Source organism: Xyrauchen texanus, chromosome 12 (assembly GCF_025860055.1).
Source record: "Xyrauchen texanus isolate HMW12.3.18 chromosome 12, RBS_HiC_50CHRs, whole genome shotgun sequence".
Taxonomy (NCBI): Eukaryota; Metazoa; Chordata; class Actinopteri; order Cypriniformes; family Catostomidae; genus Xyrauchen; species Xyrauchen texanus.
Genome location: NC_068287.1, coordinates 32,570,290 through 32,592,777, shown reverse-complemented (window position 1 = coordinate 32,592,777; position 22,488 = coordinate 32,570,290). Strand labels below are relative to the sequence as shown.

Here is a 22,488-nt window from a genome sequence, read left to right as displayed (position 1 = left end):
TCTTGGGATTATGGATTTGAAGTATTTGTTATTGCATCCACGGCTGATATTAGGCAATGTGTAATGAGGCTGCTGTAGAATAGCATGATTATCTGATGCTGGGTGGATTATGACGGCAGTTTGCTGGAGTGGAATACATGGATGAGATTGTTTGGCCAACGTTCAGTGCAGGAATGTAGAGGACACAATTTACAGTGGGGAAACCAGACTGTGAGACCCACTTAGATAGGACACAGGAAGTGAGAGACAGACAGTCAGACAGAACAGTGTGTTTGTACGACAAATGTTTGAATGCAGGATTTGTGCATATGTTGAATGTGTGTGATTGAAGGGTGTTGGGTAAACATGAAACAGAAAGACAATGAGTGAAAGACAGACAGACAGACAGACAGACAGACAGACAGAGACAGCAAGAGAGACAAAAAGAGAGTGAGACAGACAGAAAAAGAGACAGTAGTAATGTTTCCATCCAAGTTCCGAATTTCAATTTATGTGAAAATTCGGAGTATCGCAAAAGCTATTAGTGAAAAAAGCAGCGCTTCCATCTCATGCATTTAAAGGGATAGTTCCTCCAAAAACAAAAGTTCTCTCATCATTTAATCACCTTCACGCCTCATTTTAACATAAATCTGCACTTCACATTCAATGTGAAAGTGGAGATTTTATGGTAAAAAGGAATTATAGTGAAGTCCCTCTTGCAGCAAAGCACCCCCACAACAAGATACTGCCACCCCATGCTTCATTTTTCCTCAAAACACAACAATGCTCATTCTGACCAAACAGACACATTTTTGTTTCATCAGACCAGAAGACATTTCTCCAAAAAGATCTTTGTCGTCTGGCTTTTTTATGGCAGTTTTGGAGCAGTGGCTTCTTCCTTGCTGAGCAGCCTTTCAGGTAATGTAGATATAGGACTTATTTAACTGTGGATATAAATACTTGTCTACCTGTTTCCACCAGCATCTACACAAGGTCTTTTGGTGTTGTTCTGGAATTGATTTGCACTTTTTGCACCAAACTACGTTCATCTCTAGGAGACAGAATGCGTCTCCTTCCTGAGCGGTATGATGGCTGCGTGGTTCCATGGTATTTATTATTGCATACTATTGTTTGTACAGATGAACGTGGTACCTTCAGGCATTTGGAAATTGCTCCCAAGGATGAACCAGAATTGCGGAGGTCCATCATTTTTTGTTTTTCCCCATCATGTCAAGCAAAGGCCTTAAAATACACCCACAGGTACACCTCCAGTTGACTCCAATTAGCCTATCAGAAGCTAATTGCCTAAAGGCTTGACATCCTTTTCTGGAATTTTCCAAACTTCTTATAGGCACAGTTATCTAAGTGTATGTAAACTTCTGACCCACTAGAATTGTGATGTCAATTAAAAGTAAAACAATCTGTCTGCAAAAAATTGTTGGAAAAATTACTAGTGTCGTGCACAAAGTAGTTTGCTAATATGAAATCTGTGGAGTGGTTAAAAGTGTATGTAAACGTCTGAATTGAACTGTAAATATTGATCTGTTTCTCACCCACACCTATCACATCAGTTATGAAGATATAGATTAAACCACTTGAGTTTTATGGATTACTTTTATGCGGCCTTTATGTGATTTTTGGAGCTTCAAAAGGTATTGTCACTATTCACTTGCATTGTAAGGACCAACATTGTTGAGATATTCTTCTAAAAATATTAGTGTTCTGCAGAAAAAAGTCATTCACATATGGGATGGTATGCGGGTGAGTAAATGATGAGAGAATTTACTCTTTTTTTTTTTTTTTTTTTTGGTGAAATATCCCTTTAAGACTATTCTCTACTTCTGGGGAAATTGGCTTAAAACAGAAATGAAATTGGAAGCCACTGTGGCTCTTTTATTGAATGTAATATATTCCTACTTGCAGACAAAATGCTCTGACAAACTTAATGTTTGCTAGAGTTCAACGGCAGATGAATTTGTGATCTAGGAGATGATATTGATAATATTGTCTGAGCCAAATCAAACTTTTAAAGTGCATGTAAATGTCCTGAGTGAGACAGAAAGACAGTGAGAGAGAAAGAGAGACACAGACAGACAGACAGACATAAAGAGATAGTGAAAATGACAGACAGAGACAGAAAGAGGAAGGGGTGGATGTGGAAGGGGCACTACCTGTCTGGTTGGTGGTTGTAAAAAGCAGCCAGTGAATACCAGTTTATTTAGCTTTGGCCATCACTTTCTGAGCTGTAACACAAGCCTCATTCATGGTCTCATGCTCCCACATGTGACCAACACACTGCTACACAGTCATACTAGCACACCTCTACACTCAAGGTGTCACACCCTGACCAGTGCTTTCCACATGAATCCACAACACTTCTTTTCATTAGCTGCGTTAACCACTCGCCTCCATGACTCCTACTCAACCACTTATTTAAAATCCATGTTCAACTGTAAAATACAACACTCATATTCATAAAACGTGCTTATTGAGCAGTATATTTAAGCGGTACGTGTGTGTGTGGTTTTACTTAGATATACTTTGGGGACAAAACTGACCCTAAAAGTGAGATTAATCTGTCCGAGGACATCCTCAGAAGCAAAAATGAGTCTGTGTAAATAATGGTTTTGGTTAGTCTGTAGTAATTATAATTAGCTTTATGTATAAGCAATAGAAGTCTATGTCCTCATTTAGATATATTTGGGGACAAATCTGTTCCAAAATGTGAGCTAAATCTGACAAAACCTCCCTTTGGATTCATTTTGGGACGTCCTCATTTGGTAAAACAATTTATAAATAAAAAATAAAAAAAGTCAATATTAATTATAATTAGCCTTATATAAAAATTTTAGGAGCCTATGGTATGTTTAGACAGCCAAGTGTACAGTATATGTGTGATATGCAACCATGATGCGGTCTAGGGCTGTGTGATATGATGATATATATCATGGCAAGAGATTTAGCTATATTGTGTATATCACGATATGTAAATATCCATGTGCCCAGTGTGGGCTTATCTATCAGTGGCCAGGGCTTCACATGAGACTGAGAGAATTGAAAAAACATGGACAGAGTTTTTCCAGCATTGAAAATTTTTCTGCGGCCTAAGAAAATGAAATGCTATTCATCGTGCATTTGGCACTTTAAAAGCTCTAAATATTCTTCTCATCAGACACGCAAATGTTTCAAGTGACTGTGGCATGCACTGTCTCTGGAGCTCTGAAATGTGTGCAAATCCAGCAGGCTTTCCGATATTTGTGCTCCAGAGACAGGAGAGCTCAGAGCTGAAATATCTTACGCTTGTCAATAATTTTTTAACCAGGAAAACCCCAAATGGAGAAATAAATATGCACAGAATGGGACAACTCCCAAACAGGTCAAGAAAATATAGAGGAGATTGTTATTAAAACAGGTATGACATGGTGTACAGAGCAGAAACATTTTATCTGCAAAGTCTTTAGCAAGACGATAATCACTCGTAATACAAGCAATCTGTTTTAAAACCTCAAAATGAAACACACAATGAATATTATGTGAGCCAAAAGATGAATTTAGCATTAATTTGGTTTGCAAGAAGTGATATTTATTTTATATTTATTTTCTTCAAGAATTAATTTTATTTACTTATGTTTTCTATGTCGCATTGCTTTTAGAAGATCTTTGTTTCTTGAGCAAAGTTTATAATAAGAATATGTTGGGCCTCCTGTATTCATATGAGACAAAGGCAGAACCTACATGCAGTCCTAAAGCCTGACTGAGGCCTACTTTCAGTCATAAAGCCTAACCATGCCAAAATCATACAAAGTGAGTCCAAAACTGACTACAAATCCCATGAAACCTTGCTCACTTTACACCTATGTGTGAAATTCTGAAGGATCGAACTCTCAACTCCTATTGGATGAAGCGCACGATAGAACGCGCCCTAAACCATGACGGCATCAGGAGTAGAAAAACCTCTGAGATCTTTCTGGGCATTGCTTCAAGCAACATTTCGTGCCATGCCTAGATGTAGCTCTGCTGCTCTCAGGTGTAGCCTCGTTGCACAAGGAAGTGATGTACGACTTGAAACTTTGGCCATACAATCTCACTGGACGAGTTAAGATTTCTCCGTGTTCCAACGAACACACTAACGGATTCGAATGAGACCGCCGAGCAATCTGCATCTTCACCCGTTTGCCTGCAGAAGTGAAGAAAGAAGATTTCTCGTCCCTCTTCAACCAAGTCAACATCACTGATTTTTTTCCACTGAGAATCAGCAGTCATACCGTCTGCCGACAGAGCAAGGAAACGGCCTCCGGTCATCACCCGAGCTTCGAGGAACCGAGTCGGAGTCAAACGATGGACGAACACACATTCTACGACTGAAGTCACGAGGTTTACGTATGGGCAGAGTTAGATTATAATATCCATTCCCGCAAACACATTTGGCTAGTAGATAACACACACACACACACACATTCACACACATACCTTCATCTAATGTATCATAGGCTTATTTTGTTACCATATGTAATCATGTTACGGTTTAGTTTGTAGTTGGAAGTTTATTGACTGTATTGAATTGATTATTAATAGATATTACTTCATCAATAAACTTTGTTACACTTTACAGAGAAGTGTTTTGGTTTGTTTTGCATACACTTGTGTCAAGGGCTGGTAGGGGATGTCAGTGCTCGGATTCAAAGCCTTCATTGTTTTCTTTTTGAATGTCGATGTTCTCCAGACATTGACTTTCCTAAGAGAACAATCCTACATTGAGACTGCTATACTGTCTGGTTATTAATCCCTGATTGCAGGGTGGTGCCCGGGTGATATTAATCCTTATTAATATTCTATTAAATTTGATAATTGATGGTAAACTGTAGGATTAAAAAGCTAGCATTGATTCTAATCAATGTTCTATTTATTTTAATAATTATATTTAATAATTACTAATAACCAAACCCGCTCCTGAAAGAAACGCCCAACAAATAATAATATCAGTCAACAACATTTTAAACTGAATTTTGGTAAGGTTGATGAAAACAAGTCGATTTTTGTCTATTTATTTATTTACTTAGACATTGTTTGTCTTGTTCCAAATAAAGAGGAAGTAGTTTTAATTTATAAAGTATTTAATTCACTGACTGCAGTTCCAAAAATAGGCATTACAATATGGTTGTTTAATATAGAAACCAATTTTTATTGATTTTTCAGAAAATAGGTCTGTATTGTGATATATATCGTTATCATGATATAAATTTACTCCTATCATGATATAAGATTTTGGTCTTATCGCCCATCCTAATGCTGTTGTTTAAAAAGGCGGCTTCAACACCCTGCCTGCACTGTACCAAAGTGCCAACCACTGTTATCCCCAACTAGATCACTAACCAACACGAATCAAACAAGACAGTCAATATTGACTTCAAAACAAACGACACCCCATCACCCTGCCCCCTACTCCCCAAGCATCCTTTGTCCCCGCCCCATCTCCACACAATGAGTGATAAAGAATGGGTGCCAACAATGACAGGAGTGAGACGGAATTAAGAGCTAATAACAGCACACTTAGTCACATATGAATATAAACGGACCAGTTATGTTAATGGTAGCATTATGGTGCACCAATTAGTTGTTTTTCCAATATCTGTGAAAGGCCACTATTGTGTTGTCAAGCTTGCATAACAATTAGCTCACTTTATGGACATGTTTACAATGGAAATAAAGCAGTGTTAGCAAAATATTCTCCCCTAACACAATAGACAATCATCCACTTGAAAGCATTTTAACGATGGTGCCTGCACCAGAAAGTCTTTATCAATAGGCCCAATATAAACTACAAAATTGGCCCAAAAACTCAGTGAGCTGCCTTACAACTTACCGCCTTCATAGACAACTGCCTTCTAAGGTGGTTTTCTAACAGAGATGGAACCCCATAAATGACTGATTTGGAACATTCCTACAAACTCTTTGTGATACAGAGGTGCGGGAGGTTCGACTTACAATTGATTCCAATAGAGTTTGCAGTTAGCATGTTGCTAAACTAGCCTAATCATCAGCCTGTCAGTTACAAAGAGAAATGAAACAGATTAAATGACATTAAACATTGCAAAAGTTAGTTATCTCTTATTTGAGCATTTTGAGTATGACAAATTACATTAACTATGTGATATTTGTTAACTACAATAATGTTTGGCATTAACATATTTCTAATCTAATTAGTCATAAACAAAATGGGGCACCTTTCCAGAATTACCATGAAATAGTACATTTTTAATTACATTGAACAATTTTTTATCAATAGATTTCTGTATTGTATTGAATTAAAGTATATTTATAATCTCATTTAGTCAGCCATATTGAATGAATTATATATATATATATATATATATATATATATATATATATATAAAATACATATTTCTGGGATTGAAGGATACATTGCGTACGGGGGGACTATTATGCCTTAAAATGCTGCCTCCATATGCAGCTCACTACAGATCTTTTGGAAAACAGATTTTCTTTCTGTTTACTAGATGAAGTCGTCACTGAGGCGATGGAACAGAGCTCCACTCATTAGGAGAGTACATCATGTTATTGTTTCTGATAACCATCAGCTCAACACAGAGAAACAAAATCAATAGGTGTTGGGTTGGTTCATTATATAACAGTCAGATAGAGATGAAAGTGCTCTCTTCTGCCTTCTCTGGTCTTCTGGAAAAGAAAAACATGCTTGCTTGTAAAAATTAGACTTCACCTTGGGCCGCCAGGCCTTGCAAAACCCATGCAAAAAAAACCTGGTTCAACTTTCATGACTCGCCGTCATCAATCTTTACAAGGCCTGAGATCTACTTCCCTCACTGTTTAAGAGCTAATGGAGAGCAGGAAATGCTAACAGGGCAGCTGTCCAACTGAAACAGGGGCAAACGAGCACCCTGGGGCAGCTTCTGATGATCAAGCAAAACAACGACCAGCCTGGATCAAATGATGGTGGGGAGATACAAAGAGACATAGTGAGAGAGAGGGTGCAAGAGCAATAGAGACAGAGAGATCATCTGTAAGCACTCAGGCATTCTGACAGTGTGTGAGTCAGCACTGCACTGCAAGAAGAGAATGGAACTCAATAGCAGAAAAAAGACAGAGAGAAAGACAATGTATCCACACCTAAAGAATATTGACCATTCCTGTGGAACATTGTTTCAGTGCTACACTGCTTCAGTGAGTGAGCAAGAGCCACACTGGTGTTAGGAGTACGTTCAAACTACCCAATATTGCCCAGCAAATTGGACTTCACATGGTTTTCGGCCATCTTAAAGGGATAGTTCACCCAAAAAATTTTATTCAGTCAACAAATACTGTCACATCTTTAATGTCATTTCAAACCTGTATGACTTACTTTCTTCTGTGTAGCAAAAAATTGATTTGTTAAAGACCGATGGCCTTAGTCACCATTGAATAGAAAAAAGATGCAATGAAAGTGAATGGTGACTGAGTCTGTCAGTCCTTAACATAATACCCTAACATATTTTGTGTTTCATGGGATCTTCATTTTAGGGTGAACTATCTCTTTATGGCAATTACATGTGCGCTTTGCAGGTTTTGGGGTCCTTGTGCTGCTATAATCAGACATTTTATTTTTGGGTGACACATCTTTAAGTTAGATTCCAAATCATAGGGAGTGTATACATTCAGTCTGAAGGGCACTGCATAGGGAACAAGTGTACATTGATAATATTACTGCACTGGAGGCAAATGTACCCACCAGTCATTATGCACCACTAAGTTCTTCATTACCAAAACATGAATAAAACTCCATTTTGATTCTGGTATAAAGTGCATGAGATGCAATCATTACAATGCCATTATCATAACCATGGGACAAATAACAATTAAAGACATATTTACAACAAATTAACCAAATCACATTTATATTCATACTAAACATATCAGAACAGTCACTAAATCTGGGTTTTTCTATGTCAAATTAATATTAATTTAAATATACTGTGTAATAATAATTAATACAAATGCAGATGGATATATTATTTACTGTGCATCCGGAAAGTATTCACAGCGCTCCACTTTTTCCACTTTTTGTTATGTTACAGCCTTATTTCAAAATTGATTAAATGTATTATTTTCCTCAATTCTACAAACAATACCCCATAATGACAACGTGAAAGAAGTTTGTTTGAAATCTTTGCACATTTATAAACAAACAAACAAACATGTACATAAGTATTCACAGCCTTTGCTCAATGAAGCATCTTTGGCACCAATTACAGCCTCAAGTCTTTTTGTGTATGATGCTACAAGCTTGGCACACCTATTTTTGGGCAGTTTCTCCCATTCTTCTTTGCAGGACCTCTCAAGCTCCATCAGGTGGAATCGGCGCACAGACATTTTCAGATCTCTCCAGAAATGTTCAATCAGGTTCAAGTCGGGGCTCTGGCTGGGCCACTCAAAGACATTCACAGAGTTGTCCCATAGCTACTCCTTTGTTATCTTGGCTGTGTGCTTAGGGTCATTGTCCTGTTGGAAGATGAACCTTCGCCCCAGTCTGAGGTCCAGAGCGCTCTGAAGTAGGTTTTCATCAAGGATGTCTCTGTACATTGCTGCATTCATCTTTCCCTTGATCCTGACAAGTCTCCCAGTTCCTGCCGCTGAAAAACAAATCGCCATAGCATGATGCTGCCACCACCATGCTTCACTGTAGGGATGGTATTGGCCAGGTGATGACCAGTGCCTAGTTTCCTCCAGACATGACGCTTGCCATTCAGGCCAAAGATTTCAATCTTTGTTTCATCAGACCAGAGAATGTTGTTTCTCATGATCTTAGAGTCCTTCAGGTGCCTTTTGGCAAACACTGAGGAGTGGCTTCCGTCTGGCCACTCTACCATACAGGCCTGATTGGTGGAGTGCTGCAGAGATGGTTGTTCTTCTGGAACGTTCACCTCTCTCCACAGAGAAATGCTGGAGCTCTGTCAGAGTGGTCACCTCCCTGACAAAGGCCTTTCTCCTCCGATCGCTCAGTTAGGCCGGGCGGACAGCTCTAGGAAGAGTCCTGGTGGTTCCAAACTTCTTCCATTTATGGATGTTGGAGGCCACTGTGCTCTTTGGACCTTCAATACTGCAGACATTTTTCTGCACCCTTCCCCAGATCTGTGCCTCATTACAATCCTGTCTCAGAGGTCTACAGACAATTCCTGGGACTTCATGGCTTGGTTTGTGCTCTGACATGCACTTTTAACTGTGGGACCTTATATAGACACGTGTGTGTGTGTGTGTGCCTTTCCAAATCATGTCCAATCAACTGAATTTACCACAGGTGGACTCGAATCAAGTTGTAGAAACATTTCAAGGATGATCAGTGGAAACAGGATGCACCTGAGATCAATTTTGAGTGTCATGGCAAAGGCTGTGAATACTTATGTACATGTGATTTGTTTTTATTTTTAATAAATTTGCAAAGATTTCAAACAAACTTATTTCATGTTGTCATTATGGGGTATTGTTTTTAGAATTTTGAGGAAAACAATGAATTTAATCCATTTTGGAATAAGGCTGTAACATAACAAAATGTGGAAAAAGAGAAGTGCTGTGAATACTTTCCGGATACACTGCACACGCACTAGTCAAATATGGTATTTACACAAGTATAAATGTAATTATACTGAAAACACTTTCTGTAAAGTTGTTCTGAAACAACTTGTATTGTGAAAACCGCTATACAAATAAAAATTAAATGACTTCTTAATCAACTTAGTTTATGATGGCTTTGCAGGGCATTCCAAATTAACAAATTTTGTCAAGTGAACTGATCTGCTAAACATGGGCAGACATGGGTGTGTGGGCAAAATAGGGACCCTATGAATCGGAACGCAGCTTGCGTTTATGTGACCAAATATGTCACTCTCATTTCCCCAAACCCCCTCCCTCAGGGAGCCCACCGCTACTTCAGGTGCTAATTCAGCATATAACAAGCACATTCATATTCAGCACACATGCACGCTAAGCACGACTTATGAGATTGATCACCATCAAACCAGACTCCCTTCGCATCAGGAACGTCCTGTGGCGACAGGGCCTGAGCAATGTTGGAGCATGTGGGACCGGCTGACCTGAGGAGAATCAGAACATGCAATAACAAGACAAATGTGCCATTCCGATCACCTGGTGCACAGCAGCATCTGGCTAATGAGAGCAAGTTAAATCCAATAAAGGAGGTGCAGTTTATTGCCGCATTAACACAGGCCCCAAAACATGCACACCACATGTAGGATTGCCTTAAAGAGATAGTTCATCCTAAAATGAAAATTCTGTCATCATTTAATCAACCTCATGCTGTTTGGTCATCCATGGAACACAAAAGGAGATTTTAGGCAATGGTCTAAGTCACCATTTATTTTGATTGTATGGAAAAAAGATGCAATAAAGGCTCAGGTATAATTCAGCAACAAACAGAATTGTAACTTTTTTTTTAAATGGCTCAACCAATGGCGTGATTTTGGGTTGGGACTACCAGTTTGTCCAAACTATAGTGGACAAGGAAGGGTGTTTGGGAAACCAGTTTGAGACCAGTTTTTGGTATAGATATTATTGTTGTCACGGTACCAAAATTTCAGTAGTCAGTACCAATACCAGTGAAATTTCACGGTACTTGGTACCATTTTCGGTACCAAAGCAAAACACAAAAACAGGTTACTAAACAACACTCTTTTATTAACAAAGTTAACAAAACATTAGCAGCAGAACTAAGAACAAAAAAATGCCATTGAGCAACACTTTAATTTAAATATATTATTTTTTAATTATAACAAAACTGAACAATGTATGCTTAAAGTATTTTTGATCACTTATATAAGATTTGCTTCAACTTTTGCAACTTTTAAATTTAAATGTTTACCAAGTACTAAAAATCAAAGCCTAAATAAACAAGCATAAATTAGAATGAATAAAAAACAATTTCCAAACTAATGTGCAAAGTGCTCTTGTGTTAATAAAGCTGCATATTGCCAATTTTCTTCATGATAAGAAATGCATATGGGCATATATAGATATTATGATTAAATAAGTTGTAATCTGCATGAAGCGTCCGCGCTCGAGGGACGAGTGTCCCCGAGGCAGAGTCTCTCTCATCCGGGTGCAGTTTCAATCTCTCCCCCTTAGATCGGAACATTCGCGCAACTCATTGAAGAGGCAAAGACCACACAGGAAATGTCAGTTTCTGAGTTTATATTTATTAACATGAGCTGCTTCTGTATTATTTGAACTTTAATAAAGCTATAACGCATTCAATTGTACTGCATTTAAGATATAACGCCGGGTTGTTTCCTTTAAAGAGCTCCGCCTCCGCTTATTCCACAGCGGTACATGCTCCTGAATGTACTTTTTTTTTTTTTATAATTCCCTAATACTTTGGGATCTACATAAAATAAACTGTGAAAGTTTCGAGTGCATCTGGACTGATCTGTGTAATTCTTCCTCCATCAGGCGTGAACTGCTGCTCACACGCGTCATTGTTACAGTTTAATGTGATTTCATGTTACGTTAAATGAGATCAAACGACTATTCTACAACAAACATTTTTCTCGATAGTCGATAATGTCGACTAAACGTTTCAGCCCTAATGCAAACGATAATATGCTTTAGTTGCTTCAATAAAACCGGGTGTCTGTCTTTCGTGTGCGTTATTCAATTTTACGTGTTTCCTCCTTTCGTCAGAAAATTGCGAAAACAGCGTTTACAAATAGGTTTTTGCTGATATATGATGTTTCCCTAACATGTGAATTTCCAAACATGGCTTTTTCCACTTTTCTTTTCGACAAGATTTAGTTGAGACTCCGCAGCATCAGCAGCTTTGCTTGTAGTCATCTTTTTTTCTTGTTGTGAGCGTTCGAAAGTTCCCGACTCTGCATGGGTACCGGGTAGACCCGGTATTCGGTACCCCGGTACCTCCAGAAATTCTGGTATCGTAAAAAAAATTTGGTTTGAGTACCGACTTGGTACCAGGGTACCGGTATTTTTGACAACACTAAGAGATATTACACACTGCACCTTCAATATCAGTCTGGAGTATGTCTGCAGTCTAATGCTTACATCTAGTTTTCAGTTTGTGCTTGGAAATTCTTTGCTTAGATGGTACAAAAGCATTTATTCACATATGAAATGCATCGCCAAAACTTTCACCTAAAAATGGACTCTTAAAAACTCAGAGCCAATTTAGCCATTTATAGAAAAGGCAGCGTTTATCTGGGGCTTAATCCACTTCCCATTATTTACGCCAACATCTCAATTTCATCAAGCAATGGAACTTCCAGTTTCAGGTTGGAAGTACACACACACAGAAAAAATCCAGCACAGAATATCCAAATAGCTTGCAAACACTGAGGTTAGTGCTAGGTTTACAGTATGTAGGTGTATAAATGGACCAATAGGAGGTGAGAGGCCATTTGTGTCTCACATATATTTAATGAAAATGGCTTAAGTACAGGCAATGTGTGCTGGAAGAGCTGTGACTGTGATATTAAAGATCAGACACCAGTTACACAAAGTGCAGCACAAAATGGGAAGTGTCATGCCCCTATCTATTTGGCTTTCTTGAAGTCAACAGAGGCCAGGTACAGTGCACCACCATAACTAAGAAACATCCATACAACAAAGGCTCACACTGCTTTTAGACAGAATGTGGACACTCACACAAATATGCCACACTCTCAAAAGCCTAACTATCAAGTCCACTTGGAATCTGGATAATAATTGGCAGATTTCCGCCCAACTGCAATGCCCATCATTCAAAATGTGTTGCACAAACCCCGCCACCTTGAGTGTTTATTTATTCCATATTTTGGCTAGGATTACGCTTTCAGCTACCAATAAGAATGTAGTATACACTGTAAATAAATTCATTTAAATGTACGGTAAATTTCAGCAGCTGTGGTTGCCAGAATTAAACTGTAAAAAATATGGTGACCATGTTTCTGGCTTTACGGGATGTAATTTTGATGCCTGTATATTGTACGGTTCACAACCATTTATATTATTAAATTATATAAACTTGATACACTAACCTACTGGAACAATAAAAGTTAGTTTTTCACTTTAAAATGTATTGTTAAACACAGTAGTAACTACAAAAGATTGACCTCCTGTAAAGTCCTTCAAGAGTGGCCCTTCCAGGAGAATTTATTTTATTATATACTGTATGTAACATTACATTCTTCTACTGTTATTTATTTTAAAAAAATTACTCTGTTCACTTTAACACATTATACCATTTTACAGTTCCATTCTGCAGAGTTTCCACCAATATCTGTTCAGAAATTGCAGTGGAAAAAAAGTCTGCAGATTCCATCTGTGTCTGCAGACAATTTTCTACATTACAAAGAGCATGGAAGCCAATAAGAGCCAAATTGACAATTTACCTGAAGCACAACAAATTAGCCATATGGAAATCCAACAATAGGCTCCAGCCCCCCGCGACCCTGTACACAGGATAAGCGGTTGACGATGGATGGATGGAAATCCAACAAAAAAAAGTATGTGGCTTTCGAAAAAAAAAAAAAAGACTCATTTTGGAGATTAGCAGACTAAAAACCCTATTGTAACAGTGCATTTTGTGTTTTTTGCGTGTACTGGTCTGCTAGTAAACAGCATAGCTATGCTGGTATACCAGCTAGACCAGCAATAAACTGCATAAATCATCCTGGATCAGCACCAATTCATACTGTTCTAAGCTGGTCTTTTCAGCCGGGAGGGCTCTCTGTGGGTCTCAGCAGGTCTCAGAGCCTTTAGAGAATTGAGATGTATCTTCTGAAACTCTCTCAACCTCTCCTCGCTGATTCCATGGCGACTCAGAAGCAAGGATTGAGATAAACAGCAGAAACAATTGCATGGCTACGGGTGCCCACTTTAATCCTCTGCCAATCCTGTTTGCCAGCATAAACAGCCCACAGAGGCAACAAAAACATCTGAGAGACACAAAGAGAGAGACTGAAGAGGAAAACAGATACGGATGAGCAGAGTGTGTTCACAATAGCACCTCATCAACCCGGCACTGACAATGGTCACTGGTCATGAGGTCACACCAAACTCAATGATTATACCAGCGTTGTTTGAAGGAATCGAGCGGTAGTAGAGCTGAATCTACGTTATTATCGTTGTCCAAAACTAAAATGAACACTAAAAACTTTTTTTTTTTAAATAAACTACAATTTCAAGACTCTAAATCTTATTTAAATAAAATACAAATGACCACAAATTAATTTTTGTATTTGTTAAGCAGTTTATTATAACATTTGAAACATTTACAACATTTAATCTTTAACAAATCTTTAATATGAAAAGGCCAGTAGATGGTAATAATACTAGATGACTGTGAAAAAGTTTACGGCGTTAAGCATATTTAAATAAGTTAACTATGGAGCGGAGGGGGGCGAGGCCGGTCGGAATATCGCGCCGAGAGAATTACGGCCATGTCCGTCGTGTGTGTTTTGGTTGTGCTTTTGGTTTAAGTTCTTCTTTAAGTATAATTTATGTTGACAAGCCGGTTCTCGCCTCCTCCTTGCCCATCCTTTAACTGTTTTACATTGGTGCTGAAACCCGGGAAGGAGGAGGGATGCCCGTCGCAGAGTCCTCGACACTGCCGTCCACCCAGGGGAGCGCCGCTGCCATCTGCCGTGTGATGGAGTAGCCCGACCGCCCGGATGCGGGGTACGGCCGTCGTCCGCGGGGCATGCAGGGACTGGATACCCCGACCGCCTGGAGCGAGGGAGCCGCTGCCGGGGGCGGAGGAGTGCCCTGCCGTCCCCAGAGACGCGGAGGGGTCGAGGGAAGACTGCCATCCGCGAGGGGAGGAGGGAAGAAACTCTCCGACTGCCCGGAGCGGTAGAGCCGCTGCCAGGGGCGGAGGAGTGTCCCCATTTGCCGCCAGAAAAGCGGAGGCGCATTCTACCCACTGGGGGTCGACGGTTTCACTCCGGTTTGCCCGGGGGTGGAGCGGCTGTCGTCCACCTGAGTGTGGAGGGGTGTTCGGGGACCGCATGACGGTGCATCGGAGAGCCGGTGAGTGGGCTTTTTCTCTCTCTCCTCTCTCTCTCCCTTTCACACCGTGTTGGCCTTTTCCCTCGCCTATTTTGTTGTTGTTTTTTCCCCTTCTGTCTCCTCCCAGGGCGAGGAAGACGGGGATGACCACGCGGGACGCAAGATACACCCCCGCCCTGGGGGGGGGGGTGTACGTCATGCCGGTGGCACCCCGGCCTGAGATAACGCCGGGAGGAATGTGGAGCGGAGGGGGGCGGGGCCGGGTCGGAATATCGCGCGCCCGGTCCCAATCGGCCTGATGAGGTGCGCGAGGGATAAAGGCGGCCGGTGACGATTGTTCGAGAGAGAGAGAATTACGGCCATGTCCGTCATGTGTGTGTTTTGGTTGTGCTTTTGGTTTAAGTTCTTCTTTAAGTATAATTTATGTTGACAAGCCGGTTCTCAACTCCTCCTTGCCCATCCTTTAACTGTTTTACATTGGTGCTGAAACCCAAGAAGGAGGAGGGATGCCCGTCGCAGAGTCCTCGACACTGCCGTCCACCCAGGGGAGCGCCGCTGCCATCTGCCGGGTGACGGAGTAGCCCGACCGCCCGGATGCGGGGTACGGCCGTCGTCCGCGGGGCAAGTGGGGACTGGATACTCCGACCGCCTGGAGCGAGGGAGCTGCTGCCAGGGGCGGAGGAGTGCCCTGCCATCCCCAGAGACGCGGAGGGGTCGAGGGAAGACCGCCGTCCGCGAGGGGAGGAGGGAAGAAACTCTCCGACCGCCCGGAGCGGTAGAGCCGCTGCCAGGGGCGGAGGAGTGTCCCCATTTGCCGCCAGAAAAGCGGAGGCGCGTTCTACCCACTGGGGGTCGACGGTTTCACTCTGGTTTGCCCGGGGGTGGAGCGGCTGTCGTCCGCCTGAGTGTGGAGGAGTGTTCGAGGACCACGCGACGGTACATCAGAGAACCGGTGAGTGAGCTTTTTCTCTCTCTCTCCACTCTCTCTCCGTCGCACCGTGTTGGCCTTTTCCCTCGCCTATTTTGTTTTGTTGTTGTTGTCTTCCCCTCCTGTCTCCTCCCAGGGCGAGGAAGGCGGGGATGACCACGAGGGACGCAAGATACACCCCGCCCCAGGGACAGGGGGGGGTGTACGTCATGCCGGTGGCACCCCGGCCTGAGATAACGCCGGGAGGAGTGTGGAGCGGAGGGGGGCGGGGCCGGTCAGAATATCACGCGCCCGGTCCCCAATCGGACTGATGAGGCGCGCGAGGGATAAAGGCGGCCGGTGACGATGGTTCGAGAGAGAGAGAATTACGGGCATGTCCGCATGTGTGTTTGTTTATGGTTTTGGTTTGAGTTTTCATTAAATTATGATTTATATTGACAAGCCGGTTCTCGCCTCCTCCTTGCCCATCCTTTAACTGTTTTACATTAACACATTAACTTTTGAAGGCCCAAAATATTAAACATAAGACTACATCCAAACTAATCAGTTTTCATTTGAAAACTGAATTTTTACTTTCCAAACATCATCTTTTTCAGAAGTATGTAGCAATGATGAGCGTTCTCGAAACACAGCATTTTTCTAGAGTGGATGAGAGGTGTAGACATATCAGAATTAACATGCTTTCAAATTAAAATGTATTAGTTTGGTCATGGCCTAAAATAAAATTACTGAATAGTAAAAAGAACACAGAAACTGGAAAATACTGAAAAACTTCAATACCAATACCGAGAGTTCAATCAACAGCATTTGTGGCATAATGTTGATTGCCACAATTTTATTTTTGACTTATCCCTCCTTTTTTAAAAAAATAAAAAATAAAAGCAAAAATCGGGTTCACAATGAGGCACTTACAATGGAAGTGAATGGGGCAAATTTTTGGAGGGTTTAAAAGGCAGAAATGTGAATCTTATAATTTTATAAAAGCAGTTATATTAATTATTCTGTTTAATCTCATGTATTATTCGAGCTGTAAAGTTGTTTAAATCACCATTTTAGGGATTGTTGACATTACATCGTCATTTCATGAAGTTGTAAAATTGGCTATAACTTAACACTGAAAAGGTTAACAAGATTTTAGTGTGATAAAATCACTTGCTAATGCACATAATGTTTACGTCTGGTGGCTATCCTTTTGAACTAGTGAGTATTTTAACATTTATGGATTGGCCCCATTCACTTCCATTGTAAGTGCCTCACTGTAACCCAGAATTTTGCTTTTTTCAAGCAAAAGGAGGGACAAGTCAAAATAACTTTTGTGGCAATCAATATTATACCAATAATGCTGTCTATTGAGCTTGTATTGAACCCGGAATATTCCTTTAAACTTAAAGTCATAGAGTAAAAAAATATCAAAACTAAACTAAATTGAAAAAGACAAATATAAATAAATCACACACACAAAAAAACACAAAAGTTCAATGCTATAATAAACCTGGCTAGATCTAAACAGGATGAATGCCCTAAAGGGAGCATTTCAGAGCAGACGAAACCAAGAGACTGACACACTTCACACCACCAAGGCAGGGTGGCACCAAGCAATTCTGCTGACATGTGCACCTTCACTGGACATTAACACTCCTGCCCAACTGCGACAACTTGAAGGCAAAACTGCCTGAAATCCAAGTGCTGCTTCGAATTCAGAGTCCAAAGGCTCTGACGATTAGTGCTGGAGGGATTATGCCATACACTTTAGACTTCAGGCTTAAATTCGACCACAGAAGAAAGGAATTATAACATTAGACACAGATAGAGCAACAAGGATATTAGCGAGAGTCTAAATGAGATGGAACATTGTTCCAGGCTCACTGTAATTTACATTACACCTGGATTAGAAAGCTAAATGAACACATCTGCAATTAAAAGGAACAATACCACATGGAACCCAAATGGTGATGTTAGTATTAGCCTGCAGTGAAAATCTGTTTCAACCCTTTTATTTACAGGATTTACAGTTTCAACATGCACACAATCAGTCTTCACTGTGAATTTTTTTTTTTTAACACAGCTATTGATGACTGAAAGATTCCTAATTAGATTAGGCAAACCTATCCAAGGGAGCATTATGTTAATGTGAAACTACATGATAATTACCATCAATTAATTTTTAAACATCCAGAGAGCTGATGAGGGAGTGTTGTGCTTTCAGTACATCACTGATGTGGGGTGTTCAAGGTATTCAGAGTAAATGAATTAGAAACAGTTTAAATGTGCATTCAGTAATTTGGGGCCAATTTAAAAAGTTTTTGTGAAGAGTGATCTGATGGTTTACATTCACATGAGATGAAGACTGTACTCATAAGAGCTTTCTATAAAAAGTGTTTTTATTATACATGGTGCGGGTCACCCCATTCAATGTGTTTCGCCATGTTGAAATTACATGACTCACCGTGTTTCACTAAACGTTGAAGAAGAAAATCTAAACATTCACTGGCTGCCACCTATGTAGATATGCTATGCTTAGCGCAGTGTTGTTTGGTGATGCAAAGAGCAAAAAGAATACAATGAAACACTTATTATCATGCTTTAGAAGCAGAGACAACAGGAGATTCAGTAGCTGTGCTGCCGAAGAAGCGAAAAAGGACTAAAGCAAGAAGACAGAAAGACTGGCAAAGGCAAAAAACAAGAGTAAACATTTGTACGGCATACACAAGTTGGAAAGATTTGATGACAGAGAAAAACACGAGTAGCGATGCCGATGTTGCTTCTTTTTTGTTGGACAGGTAAGACATTATTAATTGTTAGTTTGAATTCAGATGTAATTCAAATAACTTATTTTATAGTAATAATAAATAACTTTAGAAATTACCTCAAACTCTGACATTTTCCAAATGCAAATTATATTCCAAAGCTGGCAGGAGCAGTAGAGACGATCATGTTTATCCACATCGATAGATGGCAGTACAGCATCTAACACAACTGTCGTATCGGTATTTAAAGTACACGAAGAAAAGCAATGCTAACTCTAGCTAGAGAACGATGCCCCTTTAATGATTTATACATTTTGGCTGGGTCTCAAAACCAAACAAGCTACCTACCGAGAGAGCACAACATGAAAGTAAATGCTTAAATGCCCAAAAATGCTGCCTACTTGGTCAGCTCATTACATTTGGCCGTAGTGATGGAAGCAAACAGTCAAGCTTGACACTTGATATGTAAAGACAATCTCAGTAGGATGTGAAATGACCAACTGTTTATGCAATAAGGGTTGATTCTGTTTTTTATTTTGATTTAATATTTTTTAACTTGAATAAAACCAGTTAATTTAGACTTTACTATTTCGAAAAAAAACATACAAACATACTATATATCATTATACTTCATATATGCTTTCAGTTTTCATAAATGTCATGATAATAATGCTCCAGGCAGAGCATATCACAAGCAGCATGACATGAACATGAACACAATGCATGAGAACTGATGACACACACACACACACCAGTACACTAAACGACGGCGATCTTAATTTCAACGTTTAATAAGATGCTCTAATACACTAATGTCAGTCATTGTTGTCTAAACACCATTCTGCAACATTTATGAAAAATAATGAAAATATGACCATGAAAAATTATGAAAATGATGATCATATCATAAATAATAAATAATGGAAAAACATGATTCTGCATAATAAAACCTAATATATATATATATATATATATATATATATATATATATATATATATATATATATATATATATATATATATATATATATATATATATATATATATATATATATATACACACACATACACACACACAGTATATTCACTGATCAGCAAACATTAAAACCAACTCTCTAATATTGTTGTTGTCAGATGGGCAGGTTGGACTATTTCTGTAACTGCTGATCTCCTGGGATTTTAACGCACAATAGTCTCTAGGACAGAGGTGCCCAACATGTCGATCGCGATCTACCAGTCGATCGCAAAGGCAATGCTGGTAGATCGCACAAAATTTAAATGTACTTTCGTTAAAATAAATATAATGTCTTTCCTTCTTTTAGTTTCTGTCTGACTTGCACTTGACGAGTAAATATTGACCAGGCGAGGTTTTGTTTATTCAGTCGTCATGACAACTAGGTTTGCGCATAAGCGCCTTCCAAGGACTGAGAACAGAGCGCGAAATTGCGATGCTACTGCCCGGATTAGGCGAAACTGTCTGATTCCATTCAGTGCAAGCCAACAGAATAAGGTAATTGCCCTGGCTATTGTAATCTATTGTGCTGTAGGTGTTTTGGGTTTAGTTTTAAAACTGAATGATATCAAAATTGAACATTATTATATATTTTTTTATTAATTAGAAGATTAATTCCATGTAGGGATACATGCAGTAGTCCCAACAAGCATTTAGTTATTTTAAATGAAACTGTGTTTTCTTTAGTTGGTAGATCTTATTGAGTTGGTCATTTAAAAGTAGATCATCACACAAAAAAGTGTGGGCACCCCTGCTCTAGAATTTACTCAGAATGGTGCCAGAAACAAAAAAAACTCCAGTGAGTGGCAGTTCTGAGGACTGAAATGGCTTGTTGATGAGAAAGGTCAACAGAGAATGGCCAGACTGGTTCGAACTGACAAAGTCTACAGTAACTCAGATAAACACTCTGTACAATTGTGGTGAGAAGAATAGCATCTCAGGATGCTATTCTGAGACGCCGGGTTGGTGCTGTTTTGGCAGCACGAGGGGGACCTACTCAATATTAGGCAGGTGGTTTTAATAATTGTTGCTGTATTGTTGTACACTGGAAGCACTGTCACCAAGACAAATTCCTTGTATGTGTAAGCTTACCTGGCAATAAAGCTGATCCTGATGTTGTGGCTGATCGGTGTGTGTGTGAGATATATATATATATATATATATATATGTGTGTGTGTGTGTGTGTGTGTGTGTGTTATTATTATACTGTCACAAAAAAGAACTATACTAGAACGTTCGAAGTTGCTTCCCAAAAATTAACCCATGGGAACAATATATACTACCGTTACAGTATACTAACGTTTTTTTTTTGTGCTGGGAACACCTTAATGTGGGAGTTTTAATCAGAGCAAAAATGTAGACAAGACGTTGAAAAATAAACATAAAATTGACCTTTAGATAACGTTCTTTATAAGGTCTTATTAGGTTGTTAAACAAAACAAAAAAATAGCAAATTTATGTATTTTGTAATCTAAAAATAACGTTCCGATAACGTTAGTGTTTGCTTCCCAAAAATAACCAAATGGGAATCATGCAAGAACGTTCCGTGTTTACTGGGAGAGTTAGTGGGCAGCGATCAGTCAGAAGAGATGCTACAAAGTATCCAACACAACTGCATCTTATGCACCGTGAGAGCATTGCTTTGCACCCGCGTGATGTACTGAGAGCAAACGAGGGCATAATAAATCCAGCCTCCGTTTTTAATCGCAAAACCACCGGGGAAGATAAAGACCCCGAAACAGTGTTTTTAGGGATCAGGCATCCTTCCATAATGAGAACGGGCCCGTTATGAAGGACTCATACAGAGGCGTACCGTGCGGAATGAATGGGGCGCTATGAACGGGAGATGGCGTGGAGGAAATTACGCCTTACCGGTTGTTGTTTGTGTCGAATTGATGCTTTGCCCAGCGGCGGCTGGTGATGTCTCCTCTGGAAGCCGCTCTTCGGGTTCTCGCTGTATTCTTTGTTGATGCCGATTCGGTCCCTCTTCTCTCTGCCGTTGTCTTTGCGCTCTTCCCCCGTGTCCAGACTGCTGAAGTTCCACACGATGAGCGTTTGGACCAGCAGCACTGTCAGCGCGGCTATTAACGCGGACCGCGATCGGCGAGCCAACTTACGGGCGCACAGACTGCCGAACATCTTCACCCTGAAGCGTCGAGGTGTCACTGCCGTCCGCCGACAGTCCGCTTTTTGGATCAGCGTCGCGAGAGGAGCGTAGAGAGTGAGAGAGGGGGTGTTGGCAAGGGTTCCGCTGGAGGAGATAGAGAGAGAGAGCTGTTAAAATACAGTCCTATGCCTCCGTGTGGTGACGCCTGTGAACTGAATATTGGATTTAAAATATATATAAATGCATATCTACATTAACCCTTAAATGCATGGGAGTTTCGCCAAACTTGATTACATACTTTCTTCTTTAATGACAAAATGCCCAGTTTGTGTCAAGATTTCAATTTTTTTTCAAGACAATAAAAAAATTATGGAATAGAAAATATACTGATTTACTTTTATGTTTTATTTTTCATATATCACAGAGATATGCAACAAATCCAGGATTAATTATTTCCATGCTGAAATGTCATGATTTTCTCAGACGTTTTGAGTCTAAATAGATGCACAACATATCATTTCATAAGTACACCCAAATTACAACAGCCATATCATACTGTTTATGCGTTGTACTTGCTATAGTTTACTGCGATATTGTTTCTTCATCAAATAGCAATGTCAAATGTAAATCACGCCAATCACTGACACATCAGCGCCACCTTGATAAGTAACCGTTGTTACACAGAAACCAA

At 40.0% G+C, this 22,488-nt stretch overlaps 1 protein-coding gene across 1 annotated transcript in view; it reads right to left on the bottom strand.

The window, feature by feature from the left end:
• Positions 1-21,885, bottom strand: part of LOC127652262 (xylosyltransferase 1-like) — a 117,218-nt gene extending 95,333 nt beyond the window's left edge. Inside the window, exon 1 of the mRNA XM_052138401.1 lies at positions 21,563-21,885. Coding sequence (XP_051994361.1) covers positions 21,563-21,829 — 267 coding nt within the window. The 5' untranslated portion in view covers positions 21,830-21,885. The remainder of the gene's footprint in view (positions 1-21,562) is intronic.
• Between the last annotated feature and the right edge of the window lie 603 nt (positions 21,886-22,488).